Consider the following 24172-nt stretch of genomic DNA (forward strand, 5'->3'; position numbering starts at 1 on the left):
TCTATACCTTTCCCAGTGCCAGTCCTACCTGAGGCCACGACTGCACATAGTGCCCCCTGTTGAGCAAGAGCAGCCCAGCAGCGGTTGAAGTGTAGCTCAAATATCCCACCTGTTTTCAACAATGGTGTTATGGTACCTTGTGTTGCATATCGATAAGCCGGCAGTCTTACTTTGTTCCATGTAAGTTGTCTTACATTCCTGACATTCAGGAGAGCTGATCTGTTCTCCAGGACGAACAGAACTCTTAGAACCTGATTTGAAAGGGCTGAGGAGGCTCGGGAAGGCTTTAGTGACTGTCCTTTACAAACCTGCCGCTCATTCCTACTGAGGATTAGCCCTCTTTGAAAACACACACAAACACACATGCGTGCACACATACACCTTAGCTTCTACTCACATACTCAAACAAGAGTAGAGAAACTATGCTTCCACTGATTCACAATCTCTAAAGTAATTTTGCCATTTGCCACTCCAGCTTGGAGCCTCTCTCCCTCTCTGTGCGCTTGTTTTCCTAGTGATAACTGGGTGCAACAGTATATCAACACCAGTTCTCATACTCTGCCCCACAAAAGCTGACTCACTGTACCCGGTACCTTAACACATGAATGCACATACACCACAGCACAGACACAAGCTAAACGAATTGAAAAAGAATGGATGGATGGATAGAGGGATTGATGAATGAAAACCAATGGAGCTTCTGAGACCTTGGAGATATACCAGTCTCAAAAGAGTGGAATGTGATACGTGTGTGTGTGTGTGTGTGTGTGTGTCAGACAAGATACAGGGGTACACTCTTACTGCTGTGCTGTACTCCGCGGCGGAGGGAATAGGGACATTGTTTGTGCTAATATTGTGCCTGGCTGATACTCTAACCAAATCACTGCACAAATATAATTTCCTTTTCTTTTTATTCTATTACCTGGACCACTCAACCACTTAGGTGACTGGTTATTGCCTTCCATGAATGCTTTCGTATGTGTTTGTGTGTGTGTGTGTGTGTGTGTGTGTGTGTGTGTGTGTGTGTGTGTGTGTGTGTGCACACGTGTACGTGTTTGAGGATTGAGGATATGTGCGTATGCATGTGTGGGTGTGTGCATACATGCATGGGTGTTTGTGTGTGTGTACGCCTGTGCATATGTGAGCGCATGTGTAGGTGTTTATGTGTACATGTCCGTATGTCTGTGCACGAGTGCACGTTTGTGCGTGATTGTACGTTTGCAGGTATTTGCGCAGGTATTTGTGTGTGTGTGTGTGCGCGTACACAGACTCGGGACAGGTCGGACACACACCCAGGTCGGGAGGTATCGGGCCTCCTGCACCTGCAGTGCTGTGACTGGGTTTCCCATTCCTGGCTGCCATTTGGACTTCCCTCTGTCAGGGGCCATCAGGGAGACGCTCTGCTGTGCTTTGTTTTTAATGCTCCCGTTTGATTGATTTATTCAAGATGACAGATTTGGACAGAGTTCATGTAAATAAAAAAAAGTGTGTGTGGGGCGGTTCTCTAAGCTGCCGTGCTGGACTGGGCAGAGACGCCTCCTCCACAGGCTGCGTTTACTACGCCTGCTCTTAACTCTTAGAGGAAATGAGCAAAAGCAAATTTTACACCACGTGTCTAAATGTAAATGGTGTTAAACTAATTATTGGACACTTTCATGGCTCAAGGTGCTAAAATAAAGAGAAACATTTACTCAGCAGCTTCAGGCAGTAGTAGAAGTACAACGAGGGGGCGACCCAGGAGTGAAAATGTCTGGGTTTATTTATACGTGCGCACACACGCACTCATGCATGCATACTTGGATATGCAGTACACATGCATGTGCATATTCACACACCTGTTACTCCAGTGGTTACTCCCAGATTAACTCTCTGCTCTAACAATGCACACACTGGTTCCCTCTCCACTCCGTGTGCGCACACACACTGGTTCCCTCTCCACTCCGTGTGCGCACACACTGGTTCCCTCTCCACTCCGTGTGCGCACACATCTTACTAGCAGGCCCCGTTCTCATGATGGTGTGTGAGCAGCTCACCTCCTCTGACCTCCAGCAGCTGCCTCTTCCTCTGCTGCCGCTCCTGCCGCTCCTGCTCTGCCTTCTCTCTGGCCATCCTCGCCCGGCGCTGCTTCTCCTCCACCTCCCACCTCCGCCTGTTCTCCTTCACCGCTTGCTGCAGAGATAGAGAGAGAGAAGGAGGGTGAGGATGAGAGCATGAGAGACATGGAGTGTGGCGATGAAATTGAGATGACAGCCAAGCAGACAGACGGACAGACAGACAGACAGACAGACAGACAGACAGACAGACAGACAGACAGACAGGTAGGCAGGCAGGCAGGCAGGCAGGCAGGCAGGCAGGCAGGCAGGCAGACAGGCAGGCAGACAGGCAGGCAGGCACTCCCCACCCACACCTCGCCCAGACGTACCCAGTGGTCCTCAGCACCCCAGAACAGGACCGCGTGTGCTCACCAGAGAGCACACGGTCTCACGCAGGCTGTGGTGGTCAGGCAGGAGAGAGCCGAGCCTAGAAGCAGCGTGTACGGCAGCGGGCAAGATAGACCAGGCAGAAGCGGGACATGGCACGGGGAGCCCCCGCGGGATGGGCGGCAGAGAGCGAGAGAAGAGGGCAAGCAAAAGAAGCAGGAGAGGATCTGCTGAAAGGTAGAACGCACGCAAGAGCTCTCATTAGCACACATGCCTCCCCTGTGACCTGGACAGCCAAGGGCCACTTTAAAACGTTCCCAGGAAAATCTGAGGGGCTTCTCCTTCAGCTTCGATCCTTTCCTTTCTTCTTAAGCCATTAGCAGTCTGTAGCTAAAATCTCTAACACCTCATACACGAGACGGGGGATGGTTTTCTAGGTGTGAGAACACAGGCAATAAGGAAGATGGGAGAAGAAGAAAAGCAGCAAACCTGAAAAACATCATTAGGATGCAGAGTCATCCTGGCCACGTGTGCCCCCCACAGCCCCGTCAAAGGCAGCTCTGGCTGCCTTCTGAAATACAGCACGTGGAGTGCTGGAAATTACATGCCTCGTGCAAATATAATGGAAGGACTGGGGAACAGGCAAAAGGAAAGCAGGTTGGGAGGGTGCACATACACACACACACGCGCACGCAGACACACACATACAGACAGACAGACAGACAGACAAAAAGGTGTCAAATAAATTGTGCGTCTCTGTGTGTGCACGCTGTTATAAAAAGCACTTTCATACAAGTACATGATGTCTGTCTGACACATCTCCAGTACTCTTCAGAAAGGCTTCAGAGGGCATAACAGTAAAACAGTGGAATAACCTGCTGAAGAAATACAAACCTGTCGTCAGTCCAGTTTATTTTTGCAATCACATAAGACAATTGATCTCCAGTGATGTGTTCCTCACGAAATCTACTCTGCTGCAGCGAAAAGCCGCACATACCCCCCCCCCCGTTCTGCCTGCACCCTCTTTATGGGTCTGCATAGTGTGTGGTTTATCCAGACCTCCCATTCCCACGCTGTTCTTCAACACCACACACTCATCTGTGAACCGACGTCTCTTCTGAGCGTCTGGGGAAGACTGAGTGGTTATATATGAGCTACGCAGTTTAAAAGGTGCACACGAGGCCGTCTGCCTTTCTGGGCCTTTTATGAAGCAGGATATATATGGCTATTGACACTGTGTGTGTGGATGCCATGTGCCTCCTACGATAATGTTAACGGCGCCTGTCCCGGGCGGCCCGTGCAGGTGTTACTGCTACAGTCCACCACCCTGCCAGTAAATCCTCGCGCAGCTGGCAGACGCCGGGACAGCAGCCTCTAAATCAGCTCGATGTGGCTTCCCACAAGTCCCTTCTCTGTCTGGGCTGGGGCTCTAGGCCCTCCCCTCTTCGCTCCTCCCCTCACATGCTGCTTTCAGGACTTTCAGCAGAACTACATGGGGGGGGGGGGGGGGGGGGGGGGGTTGGAGGGTGTGGTGGGTGAACCCCACCACACCAATATCAGCACACACACCAGGGAAGGGACACAGTGCACAGGGGTAACGCTGTCTTCAAAGCCTTCTGAGACTTAGAAGGCCTTCATGCTCTAAGGATACAAGCCCATTGGGGGTGTTTTTACAGTCATTACGTTCACAAAACATCATCGCCCCAATTAACCACATCCTGATATCGTACAAGCTGGTATGGGATATGCTTCAGTCATTCATATGTGCAGTATTACTTCTAGAATTAAATGCCCTGGCATAATATAGAGAATATAGCAGACACACCATTAAAATAAATAAAGAAATGTAAAAATCACTATAATCCAAACCTAAACTGACCCCTCAGAGGGCAGAACTGCACCCTGGACAGGGCAATGCCTGGACTGAAGAGGGTGAACAGGGTAGAAAAGGTTGCCCAGGGCAAATGGTACCCGTGGCAACTACCACCCAAGCACTAGCAGAGCAGTTGTGGTGGTTCAGTATCGACCAGAACCTGTGCCGGCCCAGACCCAAACAGCCAGCTCAGACAGCTGAGAACCTGTGCAGAGGCACCGTGCTCAGCTAGCACAAGGGAACACACACGAGTGTGTGCCCTGAGATCCTCTGTTCAGCAGCCATGTCAGCTGTAATGTGTAGTATAATAAACTGCTGAACCGCGATGTCCACCGTCTCTCAGAGGCCGCAGTCAGGAAGGCTTGACATCCCTGAGCGCGGAGCTTCCTGGCAGCTGCACGGTGGTACCGCTGTGGCGAACACGCACATCCACCTCAGGACATTCACCGGAGGCTCTGCTAATCCAGGGAAGTAGGACATCCACACACGCCAAGGTGGGACCCTGGTCTGCGTGTGCCTGTGGGCTCAGACACTACTCTGCCTCCGACTCCCGGGCAGCCCAGAATATAAACGCACTGAAAACACACCACACTCTTCAAACGGTGTCAAAAGGCACATTGGTCTTCTCCGCTTAACATCACCGATCGACCTTCAGTGGCAATTAATTAACACTGGTGGGAGGGGGTGTGTATTGCGAGCGCATTCCCTCTCTCTCTCTCTCTCTCTCTCTCTCTCTCTCACACACACACACACACAGAAGGTGATCACAACACCTACTTTTAGCTGCTTCACTCACGGAGTGGTCTGTCTCAAGGCAGAGATGCGTCTGATGAAGGGAAACCCCCCTCCTTATGAAGCTCTCTCCCCACACCATCATTAACTGACTTCCCTTCCATTTATCAATCAGTACATGTGATCTATGCCCGACGTGTGCTGCAGTATCACGGCCAGGTGCTCCACTTCGTGGTCTTCTGTCCCTTTCTCCCTATGATACTTAGAAGAAAACGGGTCTTCATAAAGTGTCTGCACCCCCTCCAACACAACCCGTGTTTGTAATATTTCCCATTTTGAAACCCTCATTACACCTCATATATGGTTTATAGTGTAAACTACGTTTAAAATGGTAACGTCCATTATCAATAACAGCTAAAATAAGGTGTTAATTATCTTTATAGTCCCAGAAATGCCATAATGGTGCATCTCTAATCAAGTGCACAATAAAATACAATTTTAGAATATTGCAGAGCTGACACTAATATACATGCTTGCCAACAGCCAACACAGACTCACATAAGGCATATTAAGCCAAGACACAAGGATACATTTGCTCATGTATGTGCCAGTCAGCAACTCTCTGTGCGAGTGTGTGAGTGTATGTGTGTGTGTGTATACAGATGACTGATGAGTTGTAGAGAGTGACTCCCACACACACAGCTGACACCCTGGAAACTGTTGGAACTATACTATCCATCTCCTCCTGAATGGCGCTCTCTCTCTCTCACTCTCTCTCTCTCTCTCTCTCTCTCTCTCTCTCACTCTCTCTCTCTCACTCACATACCTCACATAAATATAGAGCTTACCCTGTTCCTTCATTCAAAGTGGCCATATTTACATTTACGGCAATTAGCAAATGCTCTTATCCAGAGCGACTTACAAATGTGATATAAAACAATCTAACTTTAATACAACTCTCACTTTACTGTCCATTGACATGTCTTTCTTCGTATGAAGAATAGGTTAACATGGCAAACAAACAAAAATAAATAAATGATGAATTATTTGACCATTTCTATGAGGACTGTATGACCGTATGAAGACTGTAGGTATGAGCAGCTAGAGTGTCTAGTGGATGCAACCGTACATTAAAGTACAATTGCTCTTATTTATTACCATAGTCATTTACATTTGATATTTTTTCTTTGTGATGAACCTGGTTTATCTTTATTTCATCATAAGCAGAACAAAAATGTGCCCATTTATTAAAAGCATCTGAAAAGCTAAAAGTGTGAAAAGCCAAACTTTTGATGGCACTAGAGATGAGATTGTAAAAGCAGACGTGTGTGAGGCCTATTAGGGTTTAAATATCCACTTTTAATCCCCTGATGGGTTTAACCAGACAGCTCCTCACGCACGCCACCATTCTTCCACGCGTTATATGTGACCCCCTCGCCCCCATTAGTTTAAACACAGAGAGGTCAAACTCAGGGGTGCTCCTCTGACCAGCCAGGCAGTAAGCGCATTAAGGCGGAGACCATGTGTAAAAGACACTGGACAGAAGGGAGGGTTGTTTGAATTAAGGCTCAGAGCTCTGTGGTCTTACACTCCTCGTTCTGCTCAGTTCTCATTAGAGACGATGCTCTCCATACTCTGTGGCTGGCTCCCAGCTGCGGCTGGGGCTTAATTACGGCGGGTGTGCCGGCAGTGTGGGTCCTCTTCCCCCCGCCTGCTGCTCCAGACAAACGCAGCAGCCTGACGGGGTGAGCTGCACTCTGGGACACTGTGGCTAGAGTGACTGAAGCTAATTTCACAAACTCTAATTGCTTTGGCTGGAGGCAGAAGAGCTACTGTTGTTTACATTAAGGAACCCGGGCAGTGTGAAACGGTATCGTCCTCACAGCTCACTGTTGGGGCTGGAATACGGCCCACACGCTGCAGAGGTCGCCGCCTGGAATTTGGTTTTAGCCTCGTGCACAAAAGACAGCATGACAAACCACTGTATCCATAAAACAGACCTACAGAAGAGGAAAAGGTGTCCGGCAAAAAAAAACAAAAACAAAACAAAACACACACAACCTCAGACAACAGTGCTCAAACCTCAAACAAACAGAATAAAACCTCCCAAGAGCAAAGTCGATTTCTGCATAAAGCAAACCAAAGGCCAAGTCCAATTTACCCATTCACCCAGAATACCACACAAGCCCCCGTGGTGTGGGCGCCAAACAAACGTCAATGACAAGGGGATCAAATCTTTGTCATGGCAGAGGCCTCTGCTCACGTCAGCCCAACATGCCGGTCACCACCAGCAGCAGTCAATGTGTTCGCTCGATGTCATCAGTCTGAGGCCAGCGACTAAAAGACGCCTCTTTAGCCCGAGTTAATGGCCATTAGTGAGGAAGGACGACGTTAGAGTTTCAACAACACACACATCTTCTGTGTTCACTTACATTCAAAGGAATGTAAGTGAACACGCGCCTGCTCCACGCGCCTGCTCCACGCGCCTGCTCTGGTGGACGAAGGCCAGATGGAGCGCTGACACTACACCTCACACGCTCACAGGTGTGCAGCTGCACAGTTCCTCACACGTTCGCTCTCTGCTCACCAAGGGTGTAACCATGCTTCAGAAATAGAGAGGAGCCAAATGTAAAGTGCCCCAATACATTTTTTTGTTTGGTTTTTTTAATGGGGCATATATAAAGGTGTCTTGTAAATCAGAGGTCACCAACCTCTTTTAAGAATAGGATCGGGCTATGAAATCTGATCAATTGAAAGATCTGCCAGCATAAATGTTAATATACGATGTAAGTAGAACACTCGAGCTGAGATGTGTTTAAGTAATAGCTCTATTTAACTATTTAGCTAATAAGCACCAATTCAGTGGCTGCAGCTGTGGTAAATGAGACAACTGCAACAGACAAATTACTGATGCAGCTGATGTGATCGGCAGGGGAGACAGCTAGCTCACACATCCAACACATCCAATTTCTCTTGTATTACTAGTTTTATTTACTTTAATGCCATCATGCTGTTTAGCTAGCTAGCTATGTGCTTAAAGAACAGTGTAAAATTACCAGAAACGTTAGCTGTATGCTAAGCTAATGCTAGCTATTTAGCTAGGAATCTAGATACTTGGCTACTTTCTCCATGTTTAGCCATTATTTCCTCTCTTATCAACCCCAATGAATGCTCAAACACAAGGGCGTGCTAGTCGTTAGCATGTCTCGAGATCCTAACACCACATACAGCGCAGACCTGAAACAGAACACTAATTATTGTTCAGAGGGGGCGGGTGAGGGGGTCAGAGAGATAAAGAAAGATAATATGTAAGGAGGAGAGATGGAGAGAAGTAGAGAAAGATGGCAATTGAGCGAGAGTTGGACAAGAAAAAATAGAGAAATGAAAGATGGAGAGAGGGCATACAATATGTGAGTGTCCATATGAGACACCACACTCTGAACTACTATTAGCACTCTCACTTCAACACAGGACAGTCTCTGAAACTTTGCCCCTCTCTGGGTGAATCAGTCTGGGCAGAACGCACAGAGAGAGAAGGCAGCAGGGGTGGTGACCTCCACAAGCACCTGAGAACCTGATCTCCAGCCTGGCCTGAAATTCACACTTTGATTCAGTTTGAACCGTAAAGTCCATTCACACTCTGATTCAGTTTAACAGTCAGGTCCATTCACACTCTGATTCAGTTTAACAGTCAGGTCCATTCACACAATGATTCAGTTTAACAGTCAGGTCCATTCACACAATGATTCAGTTTAACAGTCAGGTCCATTCACACAATGATTCAGTTTAACAGTCAGGTCCATTTACACAATGATTCAGTTTCACAGTCAGGTCCATTCACACAATGATTCAGTTTCACAGTCAGGTCCATTCACACAATGATTCAGTTTCACAGTCAGGTCCATTCCCACAATGATTCAGTTTAACAGTCAGGTCCATTCACACAATGATTCAGTTTCACAGTCAGGTCCATTCACACAATGATTCAGTTTAACAGTCAGGTCCATTCTGTGGGTACTTCATACTTTCCTGATTAATACATATGCACAATACTTTTAGTCTCTTTTTCTCTAATGCTACAGACAATGTGTTATATGAAGAGGAACTGACAAGTCAGAACAGAAGCTAGCAACATGCGCATGAGCGCACCTGTGAGTGTGTGCATGCACGTGTGTGCGTCCACCTCTACACCTCTCTAATCAGGTAATGAAAATAATCAGAGCTTGAGATTAAACATGACCGGCAGTGCAGGAGGCAAACACCTTCATATGTGGCTGGTTTCTCTGCTCTATTTCTGGAGAGCCGTTTCCCGTTCCTCTCCACACACTGGGAGGCTGGGGGAAGTGTGTCGTGGAGTAAAGGTGTTCTCCTTTCGTCCTGTTCCTCTCTCCTCCTGTTCTCCTCACAGGAATTCAATTATTCACAGGAGATTCGGTGGCCCACAGAGCGCCTACTGTTATAGCGCAGGCGAGATCAACGTTCTCTTAAGGTAAATTTGCTTTCTTCTGGCTTGGCCGTTCAGGCTATGCCAGACTCGTGCCTCGTGCAGACTCACGCCTATGCCTTTTCTTTTCATTAAAGGTCTGTCAGATCCTGCTCAGGGGTCTCAGTGTTGTACTTTGGGGTGTAGGGAAGGGAAAAGCAAGACAGAAGAAAATGGTGTGTGTGTGTGTGTGGGAACACACACACTTCTCAGAGTCAGTGCAATGATTGTCAAAAACAATCTTCATCCAAACAGTTGTCTTGTCACTCAGGAGAGAGAAAGGTCTGAATTACAAGACTGAATAAGAGAATAATATAATGTACACATTAAAGAGAGAATGGATGTGTGTGTGTGTGTGTGTGTGTGTGTGTTTGCGTATGTCTATGTATTTGTGTTTATCACAGAGAGAATGACTGTGTGTGTGTGTGTGTGTGTGTGTGTGTGTGTGTGTGTGTGTGTGTGTGTGAGTGCATACCAGAGGAGTGTGTGCGCATCACTGATAGCATGCCTGTGTGGGGGTTTGTGCAGTAAATTTATGACCATATAGAGGAGTAAGGTCTGGAGAGTTGTGTGTGTTCGGGTGAGTGTGTATGAATGCCTGTGTAAGAGAGAGAGTGTGTGTGTGTGTGTGTGTAAGAGAGAGTGTGTGTGTGTGTGTGTGCGCGCACGCGTGCGTGCACGCCCACTTGCAGTAGATTCACAAAGTATTCAGACCCTTTGTTACACAGTTTATTGTGGATTTGATTTTGAATGGATATAATTGCAATTTTTATCCATCAATCTACACTTAATAATCCACAATGATGAAGAGAAAACATGTTTTATAGTTTTAAAAATTAATTAAAAACCAAAATCTCTCACTCACAAAAGTATTTAGACTCTTTGTTGAAGCCCATTTGACAGCAATTATAGCGGTAGGTCTCCTTGGATACGGCTCTGAAATCTCAGCACAGCTGGATTTAGGTGGTTTATAACAATTCTCCATGGCAGATCCTCTCAGGCTCCACCAGGCTGGATGGTGAACACCCGTAAACTGCCGTCTTCAGGCCTGGGTTTTGGCTGGACCACTCAAGAACATTTAGAGATCTGCGCTAAAGCTAGTGGAGTGCTGTTATTGCTATATGCTTTAGGTGGTTGTGCTGAAAGGTGACTTGTCACTCCAGTCTGAGTTTGTGCGCACTCTGAACAAGGTTTTCTTCAAAAGATGCTCCTGTATTGGCTGCATTTAGCCACCCCTCAATTATTACCTGTCTTGACGTCCCTGCCGTTGAGAAGCATCCCCATGTTTCACCAGAGGTGCTATTAGCACGGCAATATGCAGGACCTGTGATATTGTCTGGCAAAAGGCTCACCGGATCAGAGAATATTCACCCACATGTTGTCAGGGTGCTTTTCTTGCTGTTTAGCAAACTCTATGCCTGAAAGTCAATAGTAACTCCATCCCATCACTCATAAAAGTCTTGGCTTCTGGCCGAAGACGTTCTCCCGTTTCTGCACAAAACTCTTGGATCTCTTTTAAAGTGATCATTGGGATCTTTATTGCCTCTGTGCCCAGGGCCCTTCTGGACAGGAGGTCCAGTTTGGCTGATCGGCCAAGCCTAGGTAGGTCTGAGCCAAGCTTATTACACTTCCACTGTGTTCCTGGGTCACTCAGAGCCTTGGACATTATTTTGTATCCCTACGCTGACCTGTGCTTGGCCAGAATTCAATAACAGACATTCACAAATAGTTCCTTGGATTTCATGGCTTAGGCTTTGCTCTGACAATGAAGTGCAAGTTGTGGGCCTTTACACACACAGGTGTGTTCACACAGGTGTTTAATCAACTGAGTCCTACAGACATTGCAAGGATAATTTAAAGCAAAGTAAGTACATCTGATCAGTCTGGAGTGTGACTACAAAAGGGCTGAACAGGTTTATGAGGTTTCGGTTTTTGATTTTTAATAAGGTTTACTTTGTCATTAAGTCGTGTTTCTCATTACGTGTAGATGGCTAAAAATAGCAACAACATCCATTCAAAATCAAATCAATTGAAAGTCAAAAAGTATGCAACAAGTAAACTTCTGAATACTTTCTGAATTAAATGTGTGTGTTTTTGTCAGTATATACATGTATGTAAGTGTGCGTTTGTGTGTGTGTGTGTGTGTGTGTGTGTGTGTGTGTGTGTGTGTGTGTGTCAGAGGGAGAGAGTAAACACGCTGCTCTCAGCATCTGCACTCTGCTACAAGGCACTTTGTTTCTGATTCATTATTAATAATGAACAATGAGGTGGTAACCGCAGTGTAACACCACAGCAGTGAGGCCCTGCAGCCACGCCCCCGCTGGGTAAGCCCCTCCCACGGACACCAACTGGACAGCAAGCATAGCCTGCTTTACATTCTGGACGACAGGCAAAGACTTTCTCTCACCAACAGAACACAGTCCTCATGTGTTCCCCACTGGTGCAAGTGATGAGAGAAGCAACCGCTCATTCTAACGGCAGGGGACGCGCTTCACAGGGGACGTTCTGGAAAGTGGACCACTTTGAGAGGTGCATGGCAAGAGAGCATCATCATGCACCTGATGGAAGGCCCGTCTTTAGTCTGCTCCCCAAATTTTACAATTCCCATCATGAAATCATTTAAAATAATAAAACCAATGAGATTCGTCTCATCACTGCTGCAGCCAAGTGGAAAATAACTTTGCATTTCAAATGGCGTTTCACCGAGCACACAGCCTGCACCTCCATCGTCAGATTACCACGCCGTAGCAGGCGGGATTGGAACGAGAGGAGTGTGAGGGAGAAGACGCACGTGCACGTGCATGCACACTCCCCATCACAGGTGTAGCAAAAGGGAGACAAAAGGCACGAGTGTGAGACGTCCTTTCTTGTGGCAGGTGCGTAGAGCTGAGCACGGCCACTAATTACCCCGCGCAAGAGACGTTTCACATTCAGCCAAAGGCTCAGGACCGAGAGCACATGAGGGGGCAGGGCGCGAGAAGAGTGTGTGTGCTGGGGCAGTGAAAGGAAGAAAAATTAAAAAGTGAAAAGTAAGAAAACAGGGCAGATCCCAGTGCTCTGCTACAAGTCAACAGTGCACAACCACAGAACACAAAGCTGCACACACACACACACACACACACACACACACACACACACAGACAAGGCTAGGTTTTGGTTTTTTTTTTATTTAGGGCTCGAGCCCCCAGTGGCTGAGTCTCACCATAAAAGTCTCCTCTAGAACAACCAGAGTTGACCAGAATGTTAGTCAAGTGTTACAATTTTACCGCCGGTAATTAAGTGCAACACTGACCTATAAAGAAAAAGCCTGCCTTTTAAAAACGTTTTTCTAGCAGGGTGAGAGAGTGGGGGAAGGTGTAAGGGGAGGGGTCTGGGGATAGAACACACTGCAGCATAACCTTCAAAGTGTCAGTAGTGCTAAAACGCACGGTTTTAATAAACCTGAGATTAAAACAAAACACAAGCCCTGTAGGCCCACCCCTTAAAGACGCCCCTAGACACACACACACACACACACACACGCATACACACCAAGAAACAAAGCTGGATTTCATACCAGGAACATGGCTCTGAAGTTGCTGAGGTCTGTGAAGAGCTCCTCGATGGAGGTCTTCTTGGGGTCAACAGTGAAGTACTCCAACAGGCTGAGATACACAGAGGTCATGTTGGCTTGTGTAACCACCAGCTTCTGGTACTGCTCCCTGGCCTGCAAGGAAAAGCCGTGAGGCTTGGCAGTTAAGGACTCAAACAGGAGCACGTGCACATATCTGTGTGTTTGTATGTGAGCGTGTGCGCGCATGTATCTGCAAATGTGTGTGTTTGTGTTTGAATGTGTTATGCGTACAACAATGCATCAATCCTCCAGTGCCAGACCGCAGAATGTATTTCTTCCTTCTAATCTGGAAACTGTAGGAATGATGGCAGCAGTTTGGGAGATTAAATCTCCCAGTGAGTCGCTGCCCTCATCAGAACGCGATGAGCGCCTCCATTTTTCTATGAAGTAATGTGGCCTGCAACGTCACGGTACGATCACTGCGCACAAGTCCCAAGCAACAACACAGCTTCGCAGATTTGTTGCTAATAATTCTTGTTTTCTCGTAGACGCAGCGCGGTTTACAAATGTTTTACAGCCAATTAAAGCTCCGCAGCACGAACGCGAGTGTGTGAGGGTATGAGTGCAGTATGACTGTGTGTGAATGAGGAAGCCCATTAGTGAAAGGCATATTTCAAACAGCGTGCACACACCGCACAGGCCATGGAGACCACAGCAGCCCACCTCTGATCAGCATCAGTCTAACAGAGGAAGTAAAGAAGCAACCAGCCACGTTTGAAACAAACCCAGCAGAAAGTGCATTCATCACCCGGGACAGCTACATGCAGACATGAATTACAGCAGCAGTGATGCTCACTGAGCTCACTGCTAACAGGGTCTAATACTTCATGCCAGCGTTCCTTGTAGCCTGAGGAATATTTGTGCTCTGTGGCCACTTACGAGGGTTATTAAGCATCATTAGACAAGTGCGAAAGGCAACTGACCTCATTCTGATGTGGCATTTCACACAGACACTCGCATGCATACACATACGCACCCACACTAACGCGCTCTCACACATGCAAACAGGCAGACGCATGGACATCGACATGCGCACACACGAATGTGCAGACCCAAACGCGCGCACACACATGAACGTGCAGACCCGCACGCACGCACACGCACACACACAGACACCAGTGCATGCACGTACGCCTACATGCACCCACTCACACACATGGACAGCGGTTTGTTAACTCAAAAAGACTAATGCAGACGCAGCTCTGGCACGGGCGGAAAGGAGAAAATCTTTGAAGAAGATCAAAGTTTTCCTCTCACAATAGCGAGCGGATAGGTAGTCCACATAAATGGAAAGGCAGAGAAATCAACGGCCAGCTGGAGAAAAAGAGACGAGACACTACGAGAAAACCTCTGTCTCGCTGTATGGCTCGAAAATGTCAGAGACCAAAATGTATATCTGTGTTTAGTCACAGCCTATATCCAATGGAAAAATGGCTACAAGACACTGCTGGACGAGCATACATCAAAGCGTACTGATGCTCACACACAACCGCCCCACACAGAGTGAGGCGTGTGAAACCCCTATGGGGCCCAGTACATCATATATGAGTTATTATAAAACGGGCTACAGTTAGTGGACCTCAGCTTTGCATATAAACCACTTTGCCTTAAGTCAAATAAAATATCGACAAACTGTTGCACGACTCTGTGGAAGAGATACCTAGTAATAATATACGACACACACACACACACACACACACACACACACACACACTTTTATATATATATATATGAATTACACCCTCACCCCAGTCATTTCAGTGTTTTTACCAAGTTAAATAAAAAAGTCATTTAAAGCATGAGGACAGCTTTGTCTAAACTCACGGTGTAGGAAACAAAACTCAAAGAAGGGGTGAAGCGCGCCGTAATACTGCCATCATATGCTACTTACATCACGCACATGAGACATTTCCAAACACTGCTTCTCTCAAATTCCTCCACCCTCTAACTTTCATTCTAACTTTACACACACAATCCTAGCTGGGAGGTCAGGAGTAGCTATAAAAAGCCTGGTTTTCTTTTCTTTTCAAGCTGCACTGCTAATATCGCATGACTTTGATGTTGTCTGAAATACTAAATCCTTTCTGGCGCTGTGGCCTCACTCTACATTTACTTGCATCTCATCATAGCATACAAACTGTGGGGTGTGTGTGTGTGTGTGTACACATACGTCCATGCACGGGAGGAAGGTGGCACCTCATAATGAGTGTTTAAGCATGTGCATAGGTGTTAAGGATGTGCGCAGGTGTTAAGCACGTGTATAGGTGATGGCATGCAGCGTGTGTTTTCGCCTGTGTGTTTTTCTGTCAGGTATGGAGGCTTCACAGGTGTGTGTGTGTGCTGGCAGCAGGCTAGCGGCGCTCCACACACTCTCTCCACTCTCCTCGTCCGCCACAGCCGCGATGTCCTTTGAGCTCCGCGCGGCTTCTTTCCCGGGATCCTGACCCTGTGTCCAAAGCTCTCCCAGACCCACCTCTCAGCTTTACTCCAGTGCAGGCAGGAGCGCACCAGTGTGCCTCCTCTCCTAGATATACACCTTCCTACTCTGAAGTGGAATTTGGTTGAGTGCTAAATAATGAATAAGCGCCCAGGCGCTGCAGTGGGGGGGGGGGGGGGGGGGGGAGGGGGCAGGCTCAGAGACAGAACTGATGAAAGGGCCCCTGGAACCTGAGAGGATGAAGGAAAAGTGGCTCAGGCCCCAAGTGCTGGAAAGGAACGGCTGTTACTTTGACGACGGTGGTGCAGAAGAGAGGAGGGTGGGGAGAGACGGTGTGTGGACACCACGGAGACTGTCGCTGTCCTCTCCGTGGTCCCTACGGCGTCTCTCGAGGTGGGGCTCCCTGCTGACAGAGACCACCTGCACCTGTTTTAGACTCCTTTACAAATGCCAGCACATCGCTGATATGAAGACAGCACTGGGGAATTTACTCAGTTAATGAAAAGTGTGTGTGAGCGTACGTATACAAAAAAAGACTTAATTAATTCTCTGAAGTAAAAGGAGGAGTCCGTGGGTGGAAAGAGACGGTGTTTACAGTGACACAGCAACGGGAGAAATGTGGACTCTGAGCTACATTTCAAGATGTGCTAGAAAGAACACACACCCAATGTGGGAGAGAAATGGTGAAGGAGAGAAGGAGAGAGAGACAGAGGGATAGAAAGAAGAGAAAGGAGGAGAGGCAGAGGGACGTGTCCAGTCAACGTCAGCATTCTCCAGCTCATTAGTGGGGTTTATAAATAGTGACCACTCATCACACAGACCCACAACACAGCCTGCCCTCTTGTACTGGGCGCCACATGCACACACACACACACACACACACACAGAGAGAGAATTCCACGCTGGCTCATGTGCTCTCTCCGGCTTGCTCTTCACCACTCCAAAGCTGACGAGCTGTGCTTGGATCACCCTGCCGTTCACACCGTCACTCACACACCCACACACACGCAGGCCTGTGGCAGCCAGCACCTGCCAAGCCCAGCTCAAAGCACGCGGCTTCTGCCCACCCACCCACACACCCACTCACTCACTCACTCGCTCGCTGACAAGTCCCACATCCCTCCATATCACTCGGCCTTATGGTACAAGACACACAACACGCAACACACGCGCGCACACGCACACATCTCATGAAGCCTTCAGCAAGCCATTTTCTGGCTCGTATCTATAAAGCGCATATAGTAACGACAAATGTGCGTCTCAGGCCAGCGACAGACTAGACTACGTATATGTCAGAACACCTCGATGGAGGCATACTTAGGAAGACACACAAGCCCACATCCATGCCTGCACACCAACACGCACACACACCCACACACACACACACACAGTCAGGACAGAATGGTGACGTGTTCTGTAATGAAGCGAGGCTTAAGCGGGTCAGACTGTGCGACTGAGACTGACACAGAGATTAGCTTTAAAACTACTCCAAATGAGACTGAGATGAGAGACTAAAATGTGAAAATTAATGTTTTACAGGAGGAGAGAGAGAGAGAGAGAGAGATGAGAAGAAAGAAAGAGCTGTGGTCTAGTTCTACGGTGAGGTCATCCTCTGAAGCACAACGAGAGCAGTGAGGCTCATCATTTTGTCTGGTCTCTTCTTTCCCTCTTTACAACCACATGTGCAGGACAGAACGGACAAGAACAGATTAGCACAGCAAGGCAAATTGTGAGGAGCAGAGAGAAAGGAGCAGAGAGACAGGAACAGAGAGACAGGAGGAAAAGCACAAAGAGGAGAGAAAGACAGGGAGAGGAGAGAGAAATGCACGCCAGAACACTTACACGCACACACTCACTCGCACACTCGCGCGCATGCACACTCGCACACACACACTCGCACGCACTCACTCACACGCACTCACTCACACACGCACTCACTCACGCGCGCACTCACTCACGCGCGCACTCATTCATACACACACGCGCACACACGCACACGCGCACGCACGTGCACACACACACTCACTCACACGCGCACATTCACTCACACACACGCGCACACTCACTCACTCATGCGCACACACACACGCACGCACACGCACGCACACACTCACTCACACACACACACACTCACACGCACACACTCACACTCACACGCACACACTCACACACTCACGCGCACATGGCACATAATGACGTTGGGGGGGTGGGGGGGTGGGGTCCCCACGCAGGGGCTCCAGCCCGGGGCATTTACACCACCTCATCCCTACAGACTGGACACACTCAGAACCAGTCAGCCCCACACCAAACTCTACACACCCTCCTATCACCACATATAATATGACCGGAAATAGCAGAAGCTGTATAACAGTAATACTAGTGATAATAATAATAAGCTCAAAATAAGAACACCATGGGTATACCAAAAAAAAAAACAAACACAAACAGAGAAAAAGGAAGGCAACTATGTCTAAAAAAAAAAAAAGTGTTCAAACTTTAGTAAATAAGAACACAGTGGAGGTGGAGAACAACAGAACAGAGAGAGAGAGAGAGAGAGCGAGAGAGAGATAGAGAGGTGGATGGGGGTATAGGGAAGGTGAAGACAGTGGTACTCCATTATTGAGAAGACACCTGCTTCAAGACTCCAAACCTGAATTCTGACACTAAAGGTTAAAAATTAATATACATACCCCTGCAGTCTTACACACTGACCTCTCTCCTATGATCGGACAGAGGGACAGACTGGCAGTGGTGGTAAAGGATATGGCCATCTTCTTGAGGAACATGTCTTGCTGGTCCTCAGGGGAGCTGGAGGTGTCCAGATCTTTTTGCAACTGTAGCAGCTGATGGTCCATGTGCTTCAGACTCTTCTCCAAGTTCTCTGCTGAAACTATACACACACACACACACACACACACACACACACACACACACACACACACACACACACACACACACACACACTTAAAAAACAGACTCACCAGCTTCTCTGCCGACATTACACAGATATTTTTATTAGACTTTTCTGTTTCTCCGTGTTCTGTGTGCACACACCCACACCCACAGATACAGAAAAAAAAGGTGAGAGCCGAGAGAGTGAGAGAGAGCAAGAGAACAGGAGAGCAAGAGCAAGAGAGAAAACGAGAGAGAGAGAGAGAGAGAGAGAGGGAGAGATGGAGAGAGAGAGAGAGGGAGAGAGAGAGAGAGAGAGAGAGAGAGAGAGAGAGGGAGAGATGGAGAGAGAGCGAGAGAGCATGTGTGTGTTGCTTTTATCAGACAGCTACACAGGGACCCAGTCCTTAGCACAAAAAACACTTGAGACAAGAAAATTAAAAGAACTTTTATATTTGACTTAATGTTGTTAATACAACAGACATTCTTTAAAAAAAAAGGTTTTCACACAATATGCATTTGTGTGAAAGTGTCTTCATGCAGTGAAGGCCTGGTACAGCCTTAGCGTTAGTGTGAAACGCAGACACACCAGCCTTATTGCGAGTCCTGATCAATCTCTCCAGTTCACAAATTACACACATCAAGAAGGACCAGTGTTTGTGGGGACCCTTAAGCTGTTTAACTCTTAGCTGCATAAACATATACACAGCTGAGCGGAGGATGAGAAAGAGACACTCTGCCCGGCGTGTCTCTGGCTCGGGAGACGCCCACACAACCCCCCAGACTGGACGGCACAGTCTTCAGGCTCTGTTCTCTACCCAAAACCTTCAGCCTCTTAATCAAAGTTCAACTGCCTATTAAAATCATATAATTACCTCATCACAGTACTACCGTGCAAATAACACCATTTAAACCTGCCATTTAAAAGGGAGGGTGGTGAGGGAGTAGGTGTTGAAGAAAAGGATTACCAGTCACCTCTGTTTGCAAAACACACACACACTCCTTTAACAGACAGGCAGTGAGGCACATTTTCAAACTTGCTACTGCTTACTGTGGACTACTGATTAGTGGAGATAAACAGAACGGCTTAGAGAGAGTGTGTGTGTGTGTGTGTGTGGAGTGTGTGTGCGCGCGTGTACGCATGTGCGTGTTCCACTAGGTGTTATGGATTTTCAGAAGCAACACCTCACAGCTGCTCTAATTAACAACAGCTCAACAGCACCACCAATCATACATACAAACCACAAATAACTATCACACACACCGCTCACAACAGCAGTACCAATCACACGCACAGCAGCATTTCCACAAATACAGGCACACACCATTTACACACACCCTACACACCACAGCAACATTTCACACATACCCACCACAAACCACCAACACCATAATAAACGCATACTTCCCCCAACAGATTTAAACACACACACCAATACTATTTACACGCAGACCATAAAAAACACATACTCCCCCAACACACGCCAGCAGCAAACTTTCAACATGGTAGTCATTGCACCCACACCCCCACATACTTGCACAATAGCTGCACCATTTCTACTCCTTACACTCAAGCCGACACACATCCGAACAGTTTGTGGCAGAAGAAAAAGAAAAGAAAGGGGTGTGTGTAAAATTACAACAGCGCATTTGATATCCGTGTTTTTAGTAGAAACTGCACATGCAATTCTAAGCACAAAAGCATGCATTTCTAACTCCAAGCAGTCACACCACTTCTGCAGAACAGTGCATGTTGTGTCATGCAGAAATATATAAAAGTGTAAGTATTTTACATGGTTGTACAATATATATTTATTTTACAATAAGAACAAAAAACATTTGGTACTGATGAGGAGTCAAACCCAAGATTTATGCTTTCAGTGACTTTTCAGTGGTTCAACTAATTTACCATTGCATTAGTGGCTTGGTAACATATATGCAGTTTTAAACTCTTGAAGCTGTGTATGAAAAGTGCAATACATATAATACATGTGCAATACATATAAACTTGCAGTCATCATATTAGTTATTTTCTTTACCAACACAGTGTGTGTCATTACCAAGACTACTGGTGGCTGGATTACCTTACGAACATTTCCATAGCTTTAGCTTGAAACAAGAGGGTCACTTCAGCTAGGACACCACCTGAGTCAACAAGGTCAAGACACATCAGAGGGGAAACATGATGATGATGAGATCCTCATCATCATCATCATCATCATCCCCACAGCCGAAAACTGGGCACCAAGGCCCAATGAGTCCATGCACCAAGTTCAACACCAGAGCTGCTGACCTGAGATTGACAATCATGGGTAAAATGGACAGATTACCAAGGGACGTGCCTGATATATGTCACAGCTATAGTGATACTTGAAATGCTTGCCTATCAGATGAACACCATCAAGGAGCAGAATCCTCTGTAGAGGAGGAGGTTTGAGGCCAAGATAAGGGCAACACAGAGTGAGGGCAGCCAGCTATCAGCACTGTGGAAAGGTGTAATGAAGGTGATGAAGGTACCTGAGAAGTACAAGCAGCTGTCCTTACCTGAGGCCTTGAAAACTGGCAAGCAAAGGTTAACAGGTCGGAGCTACACACGAGACGTATAAGCCATGAGAGCAAACAGGGTGTTCTCACACAAGACATCCAAAGTGTACTCCCAGTGGCAGGGTAACTGCATAAGAACAGACCTGCCAAAGCTGGAGACTGAACAATATTGGAAAGGCTTATGGAAGAAGTAGGTATCACACAACAACAATGCCCAGTGGTTAGAGAATCTGAGAGCTGTCCCTAACAACCTCCCTGAACAGGGTCCAGTAACCATCACCCTAGCAGACATCCAAGAAAGGATCTCAAATAAGAGGAGCTGGACAGCTCCAGGACCTGACATGAACACATCTACTGGGAGAAGAAGCTGACTGTTCTCCATGAGCACCTGGGAGCACAAATCAACCATCTGCTAACGGGTGCAACCCACCCTAAATGGTTAACTGAAGGCAACATCAAGCAAGGGATTAAGGAGATGCCCTGCCTCCACTTCTGTTCTGAATAGTCCTGAACCAAATCAGTGAAATCATCATCATCATCTCCAAGAGTGGCTACGGAATGGAACACCCATCAGCCACCTCCTCTACATGCATGAGATCAAGCTGTAAGGCAGAATTGAGTGAGGCATCGAGTCACTAGTCCACCTCACAGGATATACAGCAATGACATGAGAATGTCATTTGGACTGGATAAGTGTGGTCGGATAGTTACAAAGAGAGGATAGATGTCTAGAACAGAGGGGATCACACTACCCAAAGGTAACATAGCAGATGTTGAGGGCAGCTACAAGAGCCTTGGAACCCCACAGGGGAAAGGCCACAAGGAAAACAACTACAGCCAAATACCTACAAAAAGTGAGGCAAGTCATAATAAGCTGAATGGGAAGAACAAGATCTGGGTTATCAACACCTCCACTCTACCAGTCAACAGATACATCAACACCTCCACTCTACCAGTCAACAGATACACCAACACCTCCACTCTACCAGTCAACAGATACATCAACACCTCCACTCTACCAGTCAACAGATACACCAACACCTCCACTCTACCAGTCAACAGATACACCAACACCTTCACTCTACCAGTCATCAGATACATCAACACCTTCACTCTACCAGTCAACAGATACATCAACACCTCCACTCTACCAGTCAACAGATACATCAACACCTTCACTCTACCAGTAATCAGATACATCAACACCTTCACTCTACCAGTCAACAGATGCACCAACACCTCCACTCTACCAGTCAACAGATACACCAACACCTCCACTCTACCAGTCAACAGATACACCAACACCTCCACTCTACCAGTCAACAGATACATCAACACCTCCACTCTACCAGTCAACAGATACATCAACACCTCCACTCTACCAGTCAACAGATACATCAACACCTCCACTCTACCAGTCAACAGATACATCAACACCTCCACTCTACCAGTCAACAGATACACCAACACCTTCACTCTACCAGTCATCAGATACACCAACACCTTCACTCTACCAGTCAACAGATACACCAACACCTCCACTCTACCAGTCAACAGATACACCAACACCTCCACTCTACCTGTCAACAGATACACCAACACCTTCACTCTACCAGTCAACAGATACACCAACACCTCCACTCTACCTGTCAACAGATACACCAACACCTTCACTCTACCAGTCAACATATACATCAACACCTCCACTCTACCAGTCATCAGATACATCAACACCTCCACTCTACCAGTCAACAGATACATCAACACCTCCACTCTACCAGTCAACAGATACATCAACACCTCCACTCTACCAGTCAACAGATACATCAACACCTTCACTCTACCAGTAATCAGAAACATCAACACCTTCACTCTACCAGTAATCAGATACATCAACACCTTCACTCTACCCGTCATCAGATACATCAACACCTCCACTCTACCAGTAATCAGATACATCAACACCTTCACTCTACCCGTCATCAGATACATCAACACCTCCACTCTACCAGTCAACAGATACATCAACACCTCCACTCTACCAGTCAAGATACACCAACACCTTCACTCTACCAGTCATCAGATACACCAACACCTTCACTCTACCAGTCAACAGATACACCAACACCTCCACTCTACCTGTCAACAGATACACCAACACCTTCACTCTACCAGTCAACAGATACACCAACACCTCCACTCTACCTGTCAACAGATACACCAACACCTTCACTCTACCAGTCAACATATACATCAACACCTCCACTCTACCAGTCATCAGATACATCAACACCTCCACTCTACCAGTCAACAGATACATCAACACCTCCACTCTACCAGTCAACAGATACATCAACACCTCCACTCTACCAGTCAACAGATACATCAACACCTTCACTCTACCAGTAATCAGAAACATCAACACCTTCACTCTACCAGTAATCAGATACATCAACACCTTCACTCTACCCGTCATCAGATACATCAACACCTCCACTCTACCAGTAATCAGATACATCAACACCTTCACTCTACCCGTCATCAGATACATCAACACCTCCACTCTACCAGTCAACAGATACCCTGCTGGTATGATAACATGGCCTAAGGAGAAGATAGAAGCCACTGACATCAAGACAAGGAAACTCCTCAGAATGCATGGAGGGTTTCATTCCAAATCCAGCACTCTGGGAATGAACACTAAACAGGAGGAGGGCCAAGGACTAGTGAGCGTCAGAGCCACTATCCAGGATGAAATTACCAAGATCCAGGAAAACACCAGGATGGCCCTAAATGATGGAATGCTTTGTGAGAACCTCAAACAGCAGAAACTTGATGAGGATGGAAATGAGAAGGAACAGGGACCATCATGGGAGGAAAGACCCTTCACGGTATGCACCACCGGCAGATTGTGGAGGTGGCCGATATGGAGAAATTCTACCAATGTCTGGAAAAGGTCTGGACTGAAAGACACCACAGAGGCACTAATCATGGTAGCACAGGAACAAGTTCTGAATACAAGATCAATAGAGGCTGGATCTACCACATCAGGCAGGACCCCAGATGCAGGCTATGCAAAGATGCCCCTGAGACAATCAATCTAGCACATAGAAGCAGGATGCAAGGAACGCCATAACCAAGTGGCGGGATAGTGTACAGAAACATCTGTGCTGAGTAC

At 47.1% G+C, this 24172-nt stretch overlaps 1 protein-coding gene across 6 annotated transcripts in view; it reads right to left on the bottom strand.

The window, feature by feature from the left end:
* Positions 1-24172, bottom strand: part of diaph3 (diaphanous-related formin 3) — a 295832-nt gene that overhangs the window by 60782 nt on the left and 210878 nt on the right. For 4 of the 6 annotated variants that reach the window (XM_081708220.1, XM_081708219.1, XM_081708218.1 and 1 more), the window contains exons 22-24: positions 18249-18448; positions 13065-13214; positions 2034-2169 (exon numbers count right to left, since the gene is read on the bottom strand). In XM_081708220.1, coding sequence (XP_081564346.1) covers positions 2034-2169; positions 13065-13214; positions 18249-18448 — 486 coding nt within the window. Of the gene's footprint in view, positions 1-2033; positions 2170-13064; positions 13230-18248; positions 18449-24172 lie in introns of all 6 variants that reach the window. The other 2 variants (XM_081708221.1, XM_081708224.1) reach the window with 2 other exon arrangements.

Source organism: Electrophorus electricus, chromosome 26, assembly GCF_041902795.1.
Source record: "Electrophorus electricus isolate QZ-2024a chromosome 26, ASM4190279v1, whole genome shotgun sequence".
In the NCBI taxonomy this organism is placed as follows: domain Eukaryota; kingdom Metazoa; phylum Chordata; class Actinopteri; order Gymnotiformes; family Gymnotidae; genus Electrophorus; species Electrophorus electricus.